This window comes from Macrotis lagotis, chromosome 4, assembly GCF_037893015.1.
Source record: "Macrotis lagotis isolate mMagLag1 chromosome 4, bilby.v1.9.chrom.fasta, whole genome shotgun sequence".
In the NCBI taxonomy this organism is placed as follows: domain Eukaryota; kingdom Metazoa; phylum Chordata; class Mammalia; order Peramelemorphia; family Peramelidae; genus Macrotis; species Macrotis lagotis.
In genome coordinates, this window is record NC_133661.1 from 120,836,301 (window position 1) to 120,857,181 (window position 20,881).

Genomic DNA, 20,881 nt, shown 5'->3' on the forward strand with positions numbered 1-20,881 from the left:
TCTCCTTTCAATATTTGTTAAAATTAATTTAATTAAATATCAACTTTCATAAAGATATATGATAGGTCATTGGACCTGTAATTTTATTGGTCCAGTAAATTCCCTTGAAAAAATTCTTTCTACCCATGCAGGTCACAGTAACTTAAACAGTTAAAACAATTATATAGAGCACTAAGAGGTTAAGTGACTTGCTAGGGTTACAAGGCTTATATATATATATATCAGAGACAGAACTTGAACTCAGGTCTTTCTGGTTTAGAGACTCCCTTTCTATCCCCTACATCCTGTTATAGCAGCTAGGAGGCACAGTGGAAAGAGTGCCCCACCTAGAGTCAAGAAGACTCATCTTTCTGAGCTCAAATATGGCCTCAGACACTTACTAGCTTTGTGACTCTAGGCAAGTCATTTAACCCTATTTGACCTGTTTTAAAACTTCAATGTCCTCATTTATAAAATGAGCTGGAGAAGATGGCAAAGCACTCCAGTATGTTTGCCAAGAAAACTCCAAATGGGGTCGTAAAGAGATAGACATGACTGAACAACAACACACCATGTTGCCTCTTACTTAGGATATAATGCATTATATTCTAGGCAGTAATAAAAATGTCTAATGTGATTTACAAAACACTTAGGAGATCCTCTCAAAGTTCTTGTAAGATAGGTAGAGTAAATATTGTTATCCATATTTTACATGTGAGGAAACTGGGGACAGAGAAATGAAGAGACTTGTCTAAAATGGTTGTGAAAGGAGGTAGAGAGAGGATTCCAGATCTGCTGACCCCAAATTCACATCACTACTTGGCCCTTCATTCTAAGAACACAATGGATATTCATTTCTTGATTAGGAAAGGCTTAAGAAATCAATTGGGGGAATACTTATATCTATTATTTAAACATGCAGAATTCTAAAATCAAAACTGAAGAGAAAAAAGAGATTTTTCTTGGAATGTCTCAGTTTCTTTATATGTACGAATTCAGTAATTGGATCAGTGGGCTTTTTTGTTCCTTCCAGTTTTAGAATTTTGTAATAATCTATCAACATGCTATCTGTGAAGTTTAAGAAACACATGCCTCTTACAATTGAAGGAAACATCCAGAAATCTCAGTGATGTTACAAGACTTTTCATCATTTATTACAGCTCAAGAATATTAATTTATTGGGCTTAACTATGCCTATTTATTCAATTTTTTCTTTTAAATTGGGGGTGGGTAATGCTTGTTACTTGTAAAAAATGCTTTTTTTTCTTTTTTACAAGGCTATGGATTAAATGACTTGCCCAACAGCTAGGTAATTATTGTGTCTGAGTCTGGATTTGAATTCAGGTCCTCCTAACTTCAGGGCTAGTACTCTATCCACTGAGCCACCTAGCTGCCCCTAAATGCTTGCTAATTGTGAAGTAAAATAAAATAGATAAATAAATTTTTCCTTTCAATTAATTGATATTTAATATTAAAGGTGATCTGGATTTTATACCTGACTATATAAGTCACTTAAGCAGTTAGGTAGCATGATAGATAAAGCACTGGACCTTGAGTCAGGAAGATACCTTTTCCTGACTCAAATCCACCCTCAGTCAATTACTAGCTGTATGAGTCTGAATAAATCATTTCATCCTCAGCAAAACAAGTTGGAGAAGGAAATAGCAAACCACTCCAGTACCTTTGACAAATAAACCCCAAATGGGGTCATATAGAATCTGACATGACAGAAACAACTCAATAACAAAAGCAACAACATAAGCCACAGCATCAAAACTAAGGTTAGTGAAAGTTCAGAATTTGTTACTAAAGTGTTCTTAGAATGAAGGGCCAAGTAGTGATGTGAATTTGGGGTCAGAAGATCTGGAATCCTCCCTCTACCCCTTTCATTTTATCTTCATATCATCATCATCATGGCCATGAATTAGAATGGTTAAGTAGCTTCAGTGGCAGTGTCCTTAGAAGACTGAAGCCTCACCCATCATTCACTAAGTATGAACAAAGGAGAATTTCTTAGCAGTCAAAGAATCTCCTAGACCATATGCAGTATGTGTCTGATACAATTGGAAAGGTTTTGGAAGAAGGGGAGGACAATCAGTAGGCTGCAGAGAGTAATTGCCTTCAGAAGGCTGAGAAGTGATTTGGCCAGGAGCACAGAGCTAGCAGAGGTCAGAGATGGGACTTGTTCCTATTCCTCTGTCTGTCTGTCTGACTGACTGTCTCTCTCAGTCTCTCTCTCTCTCTCTCTCTCTCTCTCTCTCTCTCTCACACACACACACACACACACACACACACACACTTTAGATACAACAACCTAAAGTAAGCATAAATAGAAATGTGTGTATGCATTGAGGCTGGAGGGGAATTGCATCACAGAGCATATCTTTTTTTAGTTTTTTGCAAGGCAATGGGGTTAAATGGCTTGCCCAAAGGCCACACAGCTAGGTAATTATTAAGTGTCTGAGGCCGGATTTGAAGTCAGGTACTCCTCACTCCAGGTCTGGTGCTCTATCCACTGAGCTACTTAGCTGCTCCGCAGAACATATCCCTTAAAGAAATGCAGTTTAATTGGATATTCACTGAGGACAACTTTTTATTGTAAATGAGGGCAAGCAATACTAAGGTAGACATTTTGACTAAAGCTGCTGAGATAGGAAGAAGGAGATGGAGGAAGAATGTTAAATCCTAGCATTAAATAGTGTTTGAGAGTCTGCAAAGCAATATACATACTATCTCATTTGAAGTTTATAACTTCCTAGTGAAGGATGTGCTATAGGTATCGTTATTCTAATTTCCATAGGTAAGGAAACAGTGGAAAGAACACTAGCTCTGGAGGCAGATATTTTGAATTCTGCTTCTGAAGCTACTTATATAAAGTGAAGAAAATTATTTAAACTCCATGGACCTGTTTCCTCACCCATAAAATTAGGGGCTCTAGGTGGCTCTAAATCTATGATCCTCTAACATATTCATTCATTTATGGCCAATTGGTCATGGATTTTTAGAAATGGAAGGTACCCTTGAGGTTATCTTGTTCCAATAGACCTAGAAATGATTGTCTTCATCATAAGGAAATGCATAAGGGGGCAACTAGGTGGCAGTTGTGGATAGAGCACCAGTCCTGGAGTCAGGAGAATCTGAGTTCAAATTGGGCCGCAGATCCTTGACTTTTACTAGCTGTGTGACCTTGGGCAAGTCACTTAGCCTCATTGCCCCCCCCACAAAAAAAGTAAATACATAAGTCACACAAGTTATAAGTGGCAAAGTTAAGTTCTCTATTGTATGATGCTACTTCCATGTTCATTCAAGAAATTTGTTATTTTTTTAGATGAGAAAATTGTATTTAATTTCTTATCCATTATTTAATAATATTTTGTTTTTCTCTCAATTAAATGTCAAAACAATTTTTAACATTTTTTTTTAAAGTTTTGAGTTCCAAATAATATCTTTCCCTTGTTCCTCTCCTCCTCACTCCTGAGATGGTAAACAGTCTGACATAGCTTACACATGTGCATCATGCAAGATACAAGAAATTAATTATTAAACAAGACACTGTGCCAAACAATGACAAACGATATATCATGCAGTCTGAACCCCTCTTGCAAATGATGGAATGAGAGGCTTGATATTATAAAAGAAAATAAGCAAATAACCCACCCCTATGAAATGACCATGTGAAAAAGATGCTTCTCACCTGTGCATACCGTCCACTACAGATAGCACCTCTCCAGTCTGGGACATTGACACAATCAGGATGCTTGATCAGCCAGTTGTCCTCCTTAATGATATAGGACCCAGGATATTCTGACACAGAGCCATCAACATCATGAAACACGGATGTCTTATCTCCATCCATATTCAGCAAGTTGAACCACGGCCCAGGTTCCCCAAAGAACACTCTGGAAGTAATCTAAACAAAAAAGCCAATAAAATTATACTTGGAACTTTAGGTGAAAGATGATTGCAAAGATTATTGGGTCTGGAAGACTCAGAAGGAAAGTTTCTGACTTCAACTGACATTTTAAAAAGTCTCAGACCCAAGAAGCTATTTGGCAATTTAGAAACTCACATGACTGACCCACAGCCAGGCAGCCATATGAGACCTTGTTCTTTTGAACTCTCTAATCCAGAAAATTCATATTCACAAGATCAAGTAAAGAGAATTTATTTGTGCATCTGCTCACTATATATTATTTCATTCTGTTCTGTTGTTGCATGTTACCAAAAAGGTCCCAGGGTCACTTGTTTCTGAGGTCAGATTTGAACATATTTAAGAGTGTTCTATACATGTTAGTTACAATTATAATTTGGAAATTTCATCAATTTTCCATTTTCTAGAGAGAGATAAAACACTTTAGTTCATGTTTTATAGCGTCAGATTGTTAGGAAAATGCCATTTAAATACTGAAATCACCTGGAGTATGCCTGGGGAAAATCTCCTCTGGAAAATCCTGTCCTCTGCCTTTTATCACATTAATTTTGCTAGAGGAAGCACCCTTAGTCACCTGACTTGATAAGACAATGCCAAAGTATGATAGAAGAATGGCATTTTGTTTATTGGAATCTTGACTTTGAGTCATCTAAGTTTTGAAAGAGTTTTCTTACAGGCTGAGATAGAAGAAACTAAGTACAAAATTATTGCTAGGTTTCTTGAAGGTTTTTTACAAAGTAACTTGCTTAGAAAAAGACTGAGGGAAATTGAATAATTTTTTTTCAGTGACCCAGATTTATGAAATCCTATTTTGGTACTATTTTCTCTTCTAAGAAAAATAATCTTTGCACTTATGTAAGAACAAAAATGATTATCAGGAATGGAAAAACTAAGACAGATGAGGAGATGGAAGAACAGAATCTCTGTCTCCTAAATGAACCTAAATGGTGAACCAGCTTCTAGGGTACCAAAAAAAAGAAAAAAAACAGTTGACAGTTGGGATTATTAAACTGTTCTGCCAATTATCTGTGGAATCCTTGGAGAACAGGAGAGCTGCCACCAGTCTGGAGAAGGGAAGTGTTCCAGTTTTCAAAAAAGGGAAAAGGTTAGAGTCTGACCAACAAATTTGACTTTGATTCCTGGCAAATATGTAGAATAAATTAAGGGGATGATTTGTAAGCATTTAGCAAGGGAAACAGGAGTCACTAAAAGCTAACATGTATTCATCAAGCCACAGTCAGGTCAGACTTAGTTTTTTTCTTGTCTTTTGGACAGAATATTTAGACTAGTAGACAAGGACAATAATGGAGAAAATGCTTGAATTTCAAAAATCTTTCATTTTAGTTAAGATGAGAACATGTGCTATATGATAATGGAGTTAAATGGATTCATAGAGGAATGTCCATTCCAAAAGAATAGTCATTATTAGCTTAATAGCAACTTGGAAGATTTTTAATGAAATACTTCTTGATATTATGCTGCTTAATATTGTTTTTAAAAAGTCAGTGATTTGGATGAAAGTATAGAAACTATAGATACAGTTATCACACTTGGAATTGATGTGGAGATGGGAAGGATGATGAAAACATTGAACAACAGTCATGATATAAAATAAACTAGAAAGGGAGGGGGAGGGTAAATTTAGTAAGATGAAATTTAATAGGTCTACTATTTAAGTTCTATTCTTGGGTTTAAAAAAATCAGCATCAGAAGTTAAGGAAAGGCTAGGCTAGACAAATTTCTGTGAGAAATACCAAGGAATTTTAGCAAGCTCACTATGAGTCAACAAGGTGATGTGTGAGATACAGCAAGGTTCATACTATCCTGGGTGGCTCACTTCCCCTAAAAAAAGGAAGTGTTAATTATTTAAATTTTAAAACCATTGTGATGTTTCTTATTAATATTCAACATACCACTGTCTGGTGCCATACGACACTCTAAATGATTTTCAAATGATGTAAAAAAATTTTGTTAGCTGTCTCAGGGATTGAGGAGAGGCATAATACCCAGATAAAAAAGATATTTTTTAAAAAATATATTTCCTTAGTTGAACTATATCTGAAATACTGAATTCAGAGTACCATATTTTGGGAGGAGAATATAGGTAAAAATGAAGTTTTTCTAGATTACAATGAGCAGGATGGTGAGACAACTGGAGTATATGCAAGCAGAGTACTGACTAAAGGAAGAAGGGCTGTTTAGGTAGAAGGGCCTTAGAATGAGCATAATTGTATAAGTATTGAAAAGGGGTATCATGTAGAACAGATATCAGATGATCTGTTGTGCTCCACAAGGCAGAATAATGGTTAGAAATTTCAAAGAAGACTTGATATAAGGAAAAACTTTCCATCATTTAGAGAGTGTTATCAAAAATGAAATGAGTCACCTCACAAGTTAAAAAAAATTCCCCCTCACTTGAGTTCTTTAAATAGAGACTAGATGATCACTTGTCTTCATAAGTTAGAAGTGAATACTGGTCAGTTATGGTCACTCACATCTCTTTGAGCTATAATTTTAAGTAAGGATCCTAGATCTGGAAGGAATCTTAAAAACCATTCAATTTTCAAGAAGTTATGTGAATTTCCCAAGATCACACAGGTAGTCAAGTGGCAGAGTCTAAATTTAAGCCCAGATTTTCTGACCCCCAAATTCAATGCCTCTCATTTTGTAGAGGAGAACATGAGCTAATTTCTAGTCTATTAGCATGTTAACTAGATACTAAATGACTATTGAGAAAAGTTTACAAGGCAACTAGATAGCATAGTGGATAGATAGAGCAACTTCAGACACTTTCCTCATTATCTGGGTAAACTTGGTAAATCACTTAGTCCTGATTGCCTTGCCAAAATAAAAAAAGGAAAAAAAAGAAAAAGAAGAAAGGAATTTACATAAATTAGGGACATATGGGCCTTAGATTCTGGATTCTAATCAGGTCAACTTTCTACTACCCCATTGTGGGATAGTATGTAATATTTCTTTTTTCCCCCCTAGTTTAAAAAAAAAAAGCAATAGCAATGGTCTTCAACCCCTTCAAATGGGGTCAACTGGTCTGCTCTCACAGGAAACTATTCACTCTGTCTGGACACCCTGCTTGGATCAACAATAACCTGTGTTATAGGATTTGAGGAACTTCTCAAATATTAACTACATAGTGGATATATCTCAGTCAAATCCAACCCTCCAAACTCACCGGGACATCTTCAAAAACAATATTTGACACATTGTTATTGGGACAACTCTGCCAGGCATTATTGAGGCGAAATGCCAGGGCACTTGTATGCCGACCATCCAGAGCTGCAAACTTTCGGAATGTACAGTTTTGAATGTTGATGGGGCCATCATAGAATTGAATTCCTCGGATTGGAAAATTCCTACAGATTTCAGAAAGGGAAATGTTATTCTAAGATTAGTCCTGAGACATCTTATTGTTCCTACATAAGAGATACTGTGATATGACTTTGACGTGTTACCAGTATAATTAAAGCCAATAATATTTTATGGTCAAAAAGGACTTTCACATGCATTAAATCATTCGATTATACAATATTCCTTTGAAGGAAACAGAGCAACTATTATTGTATTCATTTTCTAGAGAAAGAAATGGAAACTCATAGACATAAAAAATTTGTGCAAAATCTCACAACTATAGAGTGGTAGTAATTAGATTTAGTACAGATTTTCTGAATCCAAATCTCATAGAGATAGCAACAGCCAGAGTTTATATATTGTTTTATAATTTCAAAAAGTTTTATATGTTTCATTATACTTTATACTTATAACTTCCCTGTGATAACAGAAGAAATACTGGTATTTCCATTTATACATAATTAATAATAATAATAATAATAGGGAAGACAATAACTAACATTTATATAGAGATTACTGTATACCAGATACAGCATTAATGACTTTAACAATTATTATCTCATGTGAGGACACTAAATCTCAGAGGGATTAGGTGATCGCCCAAGGTCACAAACTTAGTAAACAGTATAGTCAGGACATGAACCTAGGTCTCCCTTTGCCTGCGTTGTCTCCACTATCCTACACTGTATCTCAGACTTCATTCATGAGTTTGAGTAGGGGTACATGTAGTAGTGGAATAAATGTAGTCAGTACAGTTTCAGGAGAATTTCAGGAATAATCCCTGTCTGCAGACTTAACCTACTCTCTTCCCAGCAAGGACTTTTTGGATTTACTAGGCCTCACTGCAAAAAGAAAAGATAATTATTTGAGTTTGTTGATTTCATGTCTTTTACACTTCAGTTTGAGGAGAATAGTGGGCACCAGAAGGCAGATTGCTCAGAAATGTGGTTCCCTCCCTATCCCTTGTGGCATTTTGTTTTTATATAAAATTTTATTAGCATCACTGCCTTCTGTGCCCCAATATCCTCTCAGAAAGTCATCGGTATGAAGAAGGAAAAAAATTCTGAAAGTCTAACATTAAATAGAGGAGGATGACACTTCCATGATCTCCCACTTCCATGAAGAATTAGGGGCAAAGGGACATGTGACTTTGTTGAGATCAGTCCTTGTGTACAATTTTGCAGCATTTTGGTTTAATTGCTCTGTTGTTCTTTCCATTTACATTAGCCATTGTATATAATGTTTTCTTAGTTCTGCTTACTTTACTTTGCATCAGTTCATGTCTTTCCATACTTCTCTGTGCTCATCACATTCATACTTCTTAGAACTCAGTAATACTCTACTACTTTTATATACCACAATTATTTGAAGCCATTATTCAGTCCATACATACATACATATATATATATTTTATTTCAATATCTTTGTTGTTACAAAAAAGGGTTTCCATGAATACTTGAACAAATAAGGGACCTTTCTTTTTGTTGTTTTTGTTTGTTTTTGCTGTTTTTGTTTGTTGTTGTTTTAAGCTCTTTGGGTGGGCAGCTAGGTGGTGCAATATATGGAGCATTGGCCCTTAAGTCAGAAGGACAGGAGTTGAGTTTGCCCTTAGACACTTGACTCTTACTAGTTGTGTGATCTTGGGCAAGTTACTTAACCCAGACTGCCTCCCATCTAGGGCCATTTCCAGTTATCCTGATTCATTATCTGGCCATTGGTCCCAGATGATTCCAGAGGAGAAAGTGAGGTTGGTGACTTAGCATAGCCCCCCTCACTCAAATCCAATTCACATGCTGGTAATTGCATCACTTCCCTGATGTGGTCTTCTTAGAAAATGAAGGCTTTTAGTTACTTTAGTTACTTTCTTTGCATAATTACAAACTGTTTTCCAGACTCATACCACCAATTTTGTTATTTCTGCCAAATAGAGAATCATAAATTAATGGGTGTCTCTTTTTTTCCAATCAGTAAGGACTACTTGCAGTTCTTTCTAAATAACATCTATTTCCATGCTTTTACCCCATATCTAAAATGCTCTATCTCCTCATCCCAGCCAAAGTTAAGTTCAAATGCCACTTGCTTCAAGATATCTTTCTTTATTCTCCCAGCTGTTATCACTGTTTCTCATTCTTCTACCACCAGTTATTGTCAGTGAATTCTAAAATAATGTGAATCAAAGTGAAGTTTGGTATGCTGGGCTTTAGAAGACTCAATGCATACTCAGTGCTTCATAGATCTATAGACATGTGAAATCAACACAGATGCCCAATTGTTGATATAAAAATATGAACTGTCTGTATCAGTCAGGTTAGAAATTAAACAAAACAAAACTTTCTGGTGGAGAGGACTGTCTGGCTCCAAAAAGGATTACTAAGGGAGGCTGTGACATTGCCCTTCTAAAGACTTAAAAATACATAAAATACTTTAGATCTACATTTGTCTGGAATGGGCAAAATGCTTTCATGTAATTTTATTACAAGGCAAACTAAGCACTGCAGAGGTAAAACTTTTTTTTCAGCAAACCATGGGGTCTGTCCTATGGTGAGAGAGTAGTGGGAAGGTAGTTTGGACTTAGTAAAATTTGGTTTAAGTCCAATCCATTTTGCTATGTGACCTTAAGCTAGTTGTTTATACCCCTGAGACTTGATTTCTTCATTTATAATATGGCACAGTAATACACTACTCAATTTACAGGGCTATTGTGGAGAACAAAAGAAATAATAGATGTGAGAGTTTAAGTGCTATATAAATCAGAACTATTTCAATATGTAAAAATATGTTATGTTCAGAGCAGATATTAGATCTTTGATAACTTTGGGTTTTTTTTGATAACTTTGTTTTTATTAGATTTTTCAAGGCAATGGGGCTAAGTGGCTTGCCCAAGGCCACATGGCTAGGTAATTATTAACTGTCTGAGGTCAGATTTGAACCCAGGTACTCCTGACTCCAAGGCCGGTGCTCTATCCACTGCACCACCTAGCCGCCCCCAGATATTAAATCTTAAAGAATAACAATCCTGAGTCTAATCTTCTTGCTACCATTTATTTATACTTAGGATCAGAAGGCTTGAATAAGTTCCTGTCATCATAAGGAAGATTGGTTCTTTTTCATCATGGAATAGGACACCCTGGTTTTGCTGGGGAAGGGTTTCCACAAAGCAAATCTCTCTAAAAGAAGACACATCTTTTGGATAATTTCCTAATTTCTCCAGTTCACCTTGGGTATCAGGCACTGCCACTGTGTGGGGGCCATGTTACTGAGTTGGTATTATGTGAACTTAAATCTTTTTACTGGAATCATTGACTTACCTTAAAAACTGGTATCATTTTGATGCCTTAAATTCTACACAATTCTACTAAAGTAGAGGCAACCAAGAGCACAAATCAAAAGAGAGAAAAAGGATGCTACAATAGCTGCAGAACTTACTGGCCTATTGGGAGTGTTCTTCCACTGTGATCCAGCCCTCCAGGTCCCCAAATTCTATTATCCATCATCTCTGTTCCTACATTGCCACTCTCTCCAACAAACAAACTATTCTTTATTTCTTGCTTTGAACCATCATCATAAGGGAATGTTCCACCACTGAAAAAAAGAGGATTTGAGGTGAAATTTAAAGATTGAATCTAAAATTTAAAAATATATATTTTAACTGATAATTTTTGTCTTCAAATAAACTTCATTTCTGAATCTCTGCATTCCAACTCCTCTCTATTTAGTAAGCTTATATTCCTTGTAACAAAGATTTTAAAAGGAAAAAACAACTAACACATCACCTGTGTTACACCTAACAGTTTAAGCTATATTTCACATCTATAGTTGGGAACCTTTCTCTCTTCCTTCCTGCCCCTAAGAAATAAAAAAAAAACAGAATAGCAATACCTGTACCTTCTACTTCCAACTTTCATTATACTATTTCCCTATTTTCACCAAGAGCAGTATAAGGATTTCTATGGCCAACTGGATGCTAACATCCCAGATTACTATCTAGAAGATACTTCAGAGCCTCAAGATAATCCTTGAACTCATTTTTTCTTTGTAGGAAACTATTTGTCCTGCCATTAATTTTTTTAAAAAAAATTTATTTTGAGTTTTACAATTTTTCCCCTAATCTTACTCCACGCCCCCCAAGAAGGCAATTTGCCAGTCTGCCATTACATTCTAAGACCCTCTGGACCTTGTTACCTACCCTGCTACTCTCCCTATGTAAATAGTACCTCGCCTATCTATAATCCATGAGCAGAATATGGTTATAAATCCTCTTTTATGTATTCCATGCCTCAATTAGAATTAGAGGTCATTGAGAAGAGGGTCTCAATTTTCTAATTTTATCCAATGCTCAGCATAGTACTTGGCTCACTGTGAATGTTTTAATACTAAATGCTTTTCTATTTCATTGTTGTCCCCTTCCCCTACCCACACCTTTTGTAACATAGGAAAAGGGAATATTTCTGAACTCTCTTACAATATGATCATAATGAACCTCAAACTAAAGAGCCCAAATGAAAGAATTAATCATACCTGGCCAGGGTCAGGCCAATTCCATTGTCAGCAAACCTGAGAAGAACAACAGATGTTAAGTTACAATCTTCCCAACAATCATCCATGTCCACATAAAATGAGAAAATAATTTATAAAGTACTTTGCAAACCTGAAGTGGCATATATTATTACATGGATTATTATTACATGTGGATTCAAGGATTATAAAATGCTTTGTATATAAAAAGTAGTGTGAAATAAACTAAGGAAGGGAGAATGTCTGAATGGTGAGGGTCTGGAACATCAGGATATAGAGCTTTAATTTTACTTGGCAGACAATAAGAAGCCATTGGAGGGTTCTGAGGAATGTGAACTAATCTCTGCATGTGGAAATAAAAGCTTGACAACTGGGTAAAGAATAGATTAAAATCAGAGATATCTAGATGTAGTTATCACAAATTTACTGACAAGACTAAATCTAAAGTAATATTTATTTGTCATCTGTTCTATGAAATTTATATAAAAATATGGTCCTAGGCTGATGTTTCTACAAGCAAAACTTTGGGTTCCTCTCTAGCTAGTCTCCTTCCCAACCACCCTCATTTATTTCATAGTCTCACCCCACCTTCTACTTGGGTCAGTTGTATATTGGCACTGGATGTGGTTGCATCTTGGGGGCCTCCTGTATCTTCAGATTCCATCTTGTGTTATTACAACATCCATCCAAGGCAAAAGGCCAAATCCTGTACTGGGTGGAGGGACCTGCCATCCAGTTGACTCCACAGTATTCAGAATGGAAGTCACACTGAACTCCTACTCCCATGGAAATGTCACTGAGATAACACACTGGGGGATTAATTATATGATGTCACCTCCATCTGATAATTTTAGTTTATGTTTCAAATTCCCTTCAAATGAAGCTCAGGCAATGTATGCTTAAGAAAATAAAATGTTCACCATTTTCAAAAACCCCAAATTGAGACTACCATTGGGGAAAATTCTAAGATTTTTTTTTTACTTGACCCAGTGAGGAAATTCTCTGTTAGTATAGATCAATATCTAATTCTTCAGTTTATATTCTAATGAGTCCTATAACTGTCTGAATAGCCAGGATATTGGAGGAAGAGCTTGAATACAGGTCTAACTGATTCCAAATATGGATCTCTATCCATTACACCATGCTGCCTCTCACATCAAGAATATGTCAAACCCTAGAAGATTTGGTGGTTAACTTTTAGGCACAAAATAATGATTCTAAGTTTCCTTCCAATGCTGAATCTTGCCTTAATATCCTAATCTTATATGTCATCTCTCCTTTTATTTCCACTTGAAAAAAAATTCTATCTATCCTACAAGAGTACAAAATAACCTCTTCCATGAAGCTTTTATGGTTCATCTCTGGGGGAAGCACTTTCTCCTTGATGCTATCCATATTTTCCTAGTCTGCCTTGGATTCTATTTATTTGTATACACTGAGGTGGCACAGCATAGTGGATAGAGAGCAGAACTCAGAGTTCATATAATTTGGGTTCAAGGCTCAGTTGACATTGAGGTTGTGTGAGCATGGACAGATGCTTATGGACAGTTTAATTTTTTGATTCCCCAGAAAGTTCTCTAGGGCTTTAAACTATAGAATAGTTGCTGATTTGAATCAGTAAAGGAGGTTTCCTTGCTTGGAAACTCCCAATACTAATGAGATCACAGATCTATTGAAACAATCTATCTTATCTCAACCCTGCTCAGTTATAAATCCAGAGATCATATCTTGGTCATCATTGTGGTCTGCATTTTACCTAACTATAGGCCTTATATATAATAGGTTCAATAAATGTTTATTGAATTAAAATACTCATAGATATTGATCACCTGTTAGGGATGCTGGATAAGAGATTTGTGCATTGAATAAAATGTTCAATTAGATGACTTCTGGGGTCCTTGCCTACTCTGAAATGGGAATATAGAATAGGTAGTAGAGTGCTAGGAGCACTAGAAGGCAGCTAGGTAGTGCAGTGAGTAGAGCACTGGCCTCTATTAGGAAGATTCATCTTTATGAGTCCTGAATCCATTCTCAGACACTTATTAGATGTGTGATCCTGAGCAAGTCACTTAACCCTGTTTGCTTCAGTTTCCTCATCTGTAAAATGAGCTAGAGAAGGAAAAATGACTCCTTGCTAAGAAAACCCCCAAAGGGGTCACAACTGGAAAAAAAATGACTCAACAACATCACCAAGACTTGGGTTCAAATCTTGCTTCTGATACCACCTCTTCTTCTTCCTCCTCTTCCTCCTCCTCCTCCTCCCACTACTACTACTTCTATTCCTCTATTTCTTCTTCTTAGCTAAATATATGCCAGACATTGTACTAAGTATTTTATAAATATTACTTTATTTGATCCTCACAGCAACTCTGAAAGGTGAGTGTTGTTACTATACTTATTTTATAGTTGAGGAAATGGAGGAAAACAGAAATTAAAGAAGTTAAATGACTTCCTCAGGGTCATACAGCTAGTAAAATAAGCCAGATTTGAAATCAGATGTTCCTGACTCCAGGCCCAATACTCAATCCTCTCTGCCACCTTATTGCTGTCACAATGGGAAAAATCTTTCAACCTCTCATCCACACTTTATTCATCTACAACCAAGAGATAATAGCATCTGTTATCTATCTCACCTAATTGTTTTAAAGTTAAAACAAGCTGTCCAATGTCTGTAAACTTTAAAGTGCTTCACACATAAGCTATCATCATGTTGATAAAATGTTGGAAATATAAATTCAGGTCCATGTTTCCTTTTGACAGTCTCAAAATTTTGATTCAGGATAATCTGGTCACATATCAAATCATCCAAGACAAACTGTTATTGTTGCTGTTAATCATTGGTTTTTGAAGAGGACCGATGGCATAAGCAAGGTGATGACTTGTTCATGAATTCTGGAGTCCAGTGGCAAGATGACTGAGAAAGGCTAAGGTTCATGGCAGGGAAACAAAGGTAAACACTATGTCTCTAGCACCAGGGCTTGGTCAGGGGAGTTCAATAAATGTGTTTAACCTTCACAGTCTCATTTCAGTTCTTTTTGTAAAAATGCACCAATACTTTAAAAGTCCACAAGGCGGTGATATTGCTTCATGGAGATGTCTACTTTATTGCCCCCGAATATCTCTATTTTTCTGTATCTTTTTCTTTGATTCTTTGAGTGTGTGTTTTCCAGGGTGTCTCTGTCTTTTCTTCTCTATCTTTGTCTCTGCATTTATCTCTTTTTTTTGAATCTCTGTTTATAATTGTTGTCTCTATTTTTCCCTTCTCTATTTTCAACATTGTAGAAGTGTCTCAACAGTCATCCAACTCTTTTTGTGCCTGTTTCAGTATTATCTCCTCTTTATTTCCTCCATTCCTCTCCAATTTAATTTTTTCTTATCTTAGATAGAGTTGACATGATGATAAATAACATTTCATATTTTTTAAGTAAATAGGTCGAGTTGCTTTTTTACATAGATTGTTTTCCACGGTGGTTGATCCTCTTAAAGGGGGAGACTATTTTTGAATCAAGCTCTTCTTGCCTGAGTAAGTTAATTAGTGATGGTATTGACTAGATATTTCCATTTATATAACCACATACATATATATATATATATATATATATATATATATATATATGCCAGTTAAACATCTGAGTAGGATATCTTCATTAACATCCTACTCAGATGTTTAACGGTGGCATATATATATATATATATATATATATATATATATATATATATAAAAAACAATAGGAGGATGACACTGAGTCACACCAAAAAGTACTGGACTCCAGAATTAGTAAATATATTTTCTAAGTCTTTTAAGGGGATATTACAAAAAGCTTTTTGTTTGCATTGGTTCTGTTTCAACCCCAATAATTTCCCACTTCTACTCTCAAGTTTCATCAGAAATGGAACATAAAAAAATTAAACAGGTGGTAATCTTCTATTTACTCTCTCTGTACCTCTCCTTTTCACATAGAGTAGATAAAAAGTATAAATCTTCATTATTAGTCTTAACACCAGGAATAAGTGTGCTAGATGAAGGGAGGAAAAAAATCAAAACTCACTGGCAATGGTCCATCCACACATCTCCTCCTCGGAGCCATGCACCATGATCCTGGTTTTTGTAAGCAATAAAGTGCTTAATGATGGCAGGTTCCCTGGGCTTCAGAGGGTCAGCATCCTTGTGTGGGCTGTATCTGTAACATAAGAACAGAGAGAACTATTTTTGGCAAAGAAGCTTTCCCTTTGGGATTCCAGAAAAGGCTTATTTGTTGGGTTCCTTCTGTTCAAAGTCTTCCAAAAGACAAGCTGTTAATATCATAGTTCTAAAGCTAGAAGGCATTCCCCCCCCCCATTCCCTTCATTTTACATATGAGGAAACTGAGGCTTATGGAAGTTTAGTGACTTGTCTAAAGTCACAGATATTAAGTATAGGAGGTGGGGTCTGAACCCTGGTCTCTAAATATAGAGCTTAACTATACCAGGCCATATATGTATATGTATATGTATAATGTATGTATGTATATATAGATAATGTATAATGTGCATAAGTATAATGTATGTATTTATATACTTGTCTGTGTATATAAGCACACACACATAAAATATTCACTCATTTGTATATATATGTTTATGTTTTTATCTAGGCACATGTGAATCATCATCATATATTTTGTATACCCCAAACCCAAGTATATTTGCAATATATACCAAATATGTTGTTTCACTACCCAAGAATATTTTGCATACAATAGATCTCTATACACACAGCATATATATGCCAATATGTAGGCACATGCATATGTTGATGCACCTACATAGACACAATGGTAAAAAATGCTTATGCTTTGTTTAATCCTGACCCCCTGACATAAGATTGGATCTCAAATTTTTATGATTAGTCATAAAAAAACAGACATTAAAAAAGTCCACAACAAAATGTCCTGAATGGAAGCCCTAAAAACCCATTTCTACAGCTGATGCTTATCAGCAAAGGCTTGGGAACAAACTACAGACATCTGGCTCTCATTCATTCCTATTAGTGGAAAGGTCTCAGGTTGAAGAGCAAAATGGAGAGACCAGGAAGTTCATTCCAGGTCATACCTGAATGGCATGGAGACTTCAAATCATAGTTTTGAAATATGGAAAAGAAAAAAAAAGGACAGAGGGAATGTTTTCCTGGATTTAAAGATAGAAGATCTAGATTTATGTCCTAGCTATGCCTCTAATGAATGTCTGGTCTTGGTTAATGACTACTTAAGCTTTTTTTTTAAGTTTTTTTACAAAGTGCTTTATAAATATTCTCTCATTTGATCCTTAAAACTCTGAGAGATTGATGCTATTTTTATTTCCATTTTACAGATGTGGAAACAGGTATAAAGAGGGTAAATAACTTGCTTACACACTAGTAGGTATTTGAATCAGCATATGAACTCAAGCTACTCTAATCCCTCTAATAATCCAATAGTCAATCTTACTTTTCTGCTTATTTCAGGAAAACTTTCTCCAGTATTAGAATAAATAGCTTAATCTTTTTCAGTGCCTTTGATCGACATTACTGCCCTTACCCAATTTTTAAGGGACATTTCAAACAAAGCTAAGAGCCCTTGATAAGAGATCTTAGTCCATTCCTTCCCAGTAGGCTTGTCTGCCCCAAGAATTTACCTCACCCTCAAATTATTGGATTAATTTAGATGGACAAGGAAGATCGACCTGACTTGTACTTGATGATTCTGTTTTTCTTGACCCCTAAAAGATTTAAAATTATACAATTGAGATATAGCCTCCTTCTTCACAAAGGTAGTCTTGCTTTAACATGGAAATGTATTAATGAGAAAATGTCTGAATCAAGTAAAACCTGTCAAGTTCAATCTGTCCTTCATGGAATCAAACTGGGTAGTAAATTACCTGGCAGAAATGATAGAAAGGAAAGGCCTCTTGTCCTTGGCAGATGCTTCTGTGGTTTTGACTCCATTGTCGATGATCATGCCAGCCTAGGGAGGAAAGAAATTTGGGGCATATTATATAAACTTTGCTATGTAAAATAGCTCATCTCAACAAATGCTCGTTGAAATGCCTCTTTGAGGAAGTTTTGCCATCCTAATCAAGTACTTAATAAAAGTTTCCCAAGAAAGATGTAGGACATGAGAGTGTCTGAGAGTGATGTGTATATCAATATGGAAAAAGAGAAAGAACACACTAACTAACCAAAGGTATCTATGACTTGGTTTCTTCAAGTGTAAAATGAAACAATTAAATTTCCAGTTTTGATTAATTTATGATTCTAGGTACCTAGAGATCTAATTAGAAGTTCCATAATCCTAAATTTTATTTTACTTTTAGATTTACATTCTTTCTATATCACCTTAGCCTCCTCAATTGAAAAAGCAAGAAAAATTAAACTGTTATCTCAAATTTTTGTCTTCCTTTTATGGTTCAATTTTTAAAATCACACGGTCTATACTTATTATAACTATTGTTTCACTACCGAATCTCTCTTTGATTCTCTTGCAATGTATCTTCTGTCCATTTAACTCTACTGGAACTATTTTCTAGAAAGTCACCAATGATCTTCTAACTACCAGATCTGATAACTTTATCTTTTAATATTTATCTCTAGAACTTCTCTGAAGCATCTGGCACTTAATGCAAATTCATCCTTCTTTTTTATTACTTCTATGATAATGAAGTACTTGAATCTTTTCTTCCCTTTTTGACTACTCTTTGTCTTTTTCACTGGATTTTTCATACTATCCTAAATCCTAGTCAGTGATACTTCCCAAGGAGCATATCTGGCTTCCTTTATTTCTCTCTTTATACTTTTCCCTTTAGATATAGTCACTTTAAACCTTCAACTATCATCTTTTGTGTGGATAGCAGATTAACTATTGTTGTGACCATTCTTGTAATCTATAGTTTTCCATGTCTACTAGTACCTCAAATTTAACATGTCTAAAATTAAATGGTTCTAAATTATCTTCCTCTCCAAATCAGCAATTCCTTTTGACTCTCCCATTTATGTCAAGAATATCATCTTCCTAATCTTCCTTTTACTCAGCTTTGAAATTTTGGAGTTGTTTTTGACATTTCCCTCTCTCTCTCTCTCAAAAAGACCCATGACTACCAGAGGCACCCCCCCTTGCCATCTTCTTGCTCCCTTCCCATAAATATTGTCCCATATGCCACTAGTTGATCTGGGCGGTACCCCCTTGCTTTTATTTCATCCCCTTTCTCAGCATGGTGACAAGAACCACCACTAATAAGATCTCATCCAGTTCACTTGATGGATCTTACAGTTTGGTTGACATGGGAATCACCAATTCTGTCCCTGCTAGTGAGATGGAGCACCACCAGATCTTACCCTCTTCTCTGTCAATGTCTACTAAACTCCTAGAGGCCTTACCATCCGTCCTGTATCTATGGCATCTAGACTCTTAGGCACTGTCATCTGACTTAAAGATGACATCTAAAGATTCTGGATTTAACCATTAGCTTTTACATTAGTCATTTCATTGTTATTTCTAGTGCCACAACCCTAATTCATACCCCTTTTACCTCATATGAATAGCTTTCCAATTTATCTTTTTTTTTTTGCCTTGTCTCTCCTCTCTTCATTTTATCCTACACCCTGACACAGATGAGTCTTTTTTTTACAAGATTTTAATTGTCATTCTTGCCCAATGATACTAACTGGCTTAGAAATTTACAGTGGGTCCCCTTTGCCAATAGAATTTAGCACAAATAGATCAGTCTGGTATTCAAAGTCCTCCATAAACTGGACTAGTTTTCCTTTTCTAGTCTTATCTCTTACAAATCCCCTATATGAAATTTATACTTGAGTCAAACTGGTCTATTCAGTGTCCTTTCCTGCCATCAAGCAACACATCTTCATTAAATACATAGAAGTTGTACTGGGTGCGGAGAATACCAGTGAAAAAATCATGGTAGTTCCTGCCATCAAGCAACTTATACTTTGTTACTATTTCTATCCCCATCTATTGAATTTTATACATCTTCCAGGGTCTTATTCAAATGCTTCATCCTATGAAGCTTTCATTGGTTTCTCTAGTGAGAAGTAATTTCTTGCTTTTCTGAACCCTTAGAGTACTTTGCTTATAGCACTAATGTGTAATTGAAATGCTTTATCTGTGTCTTGTATATTATTCCCTTTGAAACTATAATCTCTTGGAAGGCATGGACTATGTCTTAAATATCCTTTTATTCTACACTCTGCCTTATAGAATAAATTCTTGTGAAAGAATGAATGAGTAAATAGTTATTTTAAGAATTAAAAAATTACATTAAATTTATAACAACTTTTCAAAATGATTAGATCACAAAAATATTATTTGCCCAAAATATACATTTGGCCTTTCCCTTATTTCTAGCATCTCATTCTTCTTTTCCTGGAAAGAGGGAAAAAATTAGACACTGGAATAAGAGAATGTAATTTTTTTAAATCTATGTGTAGGTATACCTGCAGAAAACATATACACATGCAGAAATTATATAAAACATCCTTATGAAACAATCACTCACATGTTGCTATGGATTGTCATTTGTTATATATATATGTGTGTGTATATATATATATGTATATATATATATATATATATATATATATATATATATATATATATACAAACATCTGGTTGGGTGACTATTCTGGTTTTCATCCAGCTGTTTAGGCTTCATAGGTATATTTATAGATTCCTATGAAACCCAAAACAGACAAGAACAAAGAAGAGAAAGAAATGTATCCAATTTTGTTTCAACTCATTCCCTTTAGGGTTGAGGGATGTGGGCCAGTGCTTATTTCCATGGATGGCTTACAATATTCATCTCCTTCAAATGAATCATGAAAAGGATCTCAAGACATTACTATTCCAGAGAAGGAGAGGTGAGTCTTGTGCCAGTAAAAAGAAAAGACAAGCATCTTTTTCCTTATTTGGTTTCTACCCAAATCTTGAGCCTGGGATCAACAGTTTTAAATTCACAGTTTTACATCTGTTTGATTCAAGAATAGCTAAAGAAGTCTAGAGGGGAAATGGCTTCAAACTGGGATATCTCCCAATATGTCGCCTTATTTTCATACACAAATTTAGG

The 20,881-nt window shown here is 35.5% G+C and overlaps 1 protein-coding gene across 3 annotated transcripts in view; it reads right to left on the bottom strand.

The window, feature by feature from the left end:
• The window catches only part of CEMIP (cell migration inducing hyaluronidase 1), a 230,394-nt gene that overhangs the window by 21,609 nt on the left and 187,904 nt on the right, over window positions 1-20,881 (bottom strand). For all 3 annotated transcript variants that reach the window (XM_074234002.1, XM_074234001.1, XM_074234000.1), the window contains 6 exons: window positions 17,684-17,769; window positions 15,841-15,972; window positions 11,795-11,830; window positions 10,703-10,858; window positions 7,101-7,281; window positions 3,674-3,889 (listed from right to left, as the gene is read on the bottom strand). In XM_074234002.1, coding sequence (XP_074090103.1) covers window positions 3,674-3,889; window positions 7,101-7,281; window positions 10,703-10,858; window positions 11,795-11,830; window positions 15,841-15,972; window positions 17,684-17,769 — 807 coding nt within the window. The remainder of the gene's footprint in view (window positions 1-3,673; window positions 3,890-7,100; window positions 7,282-10,702; window positions 10,859-11,794; window positions 11,831-15,840; window positions 15,973-17,683; window positions 17,770-20,881) is intronic.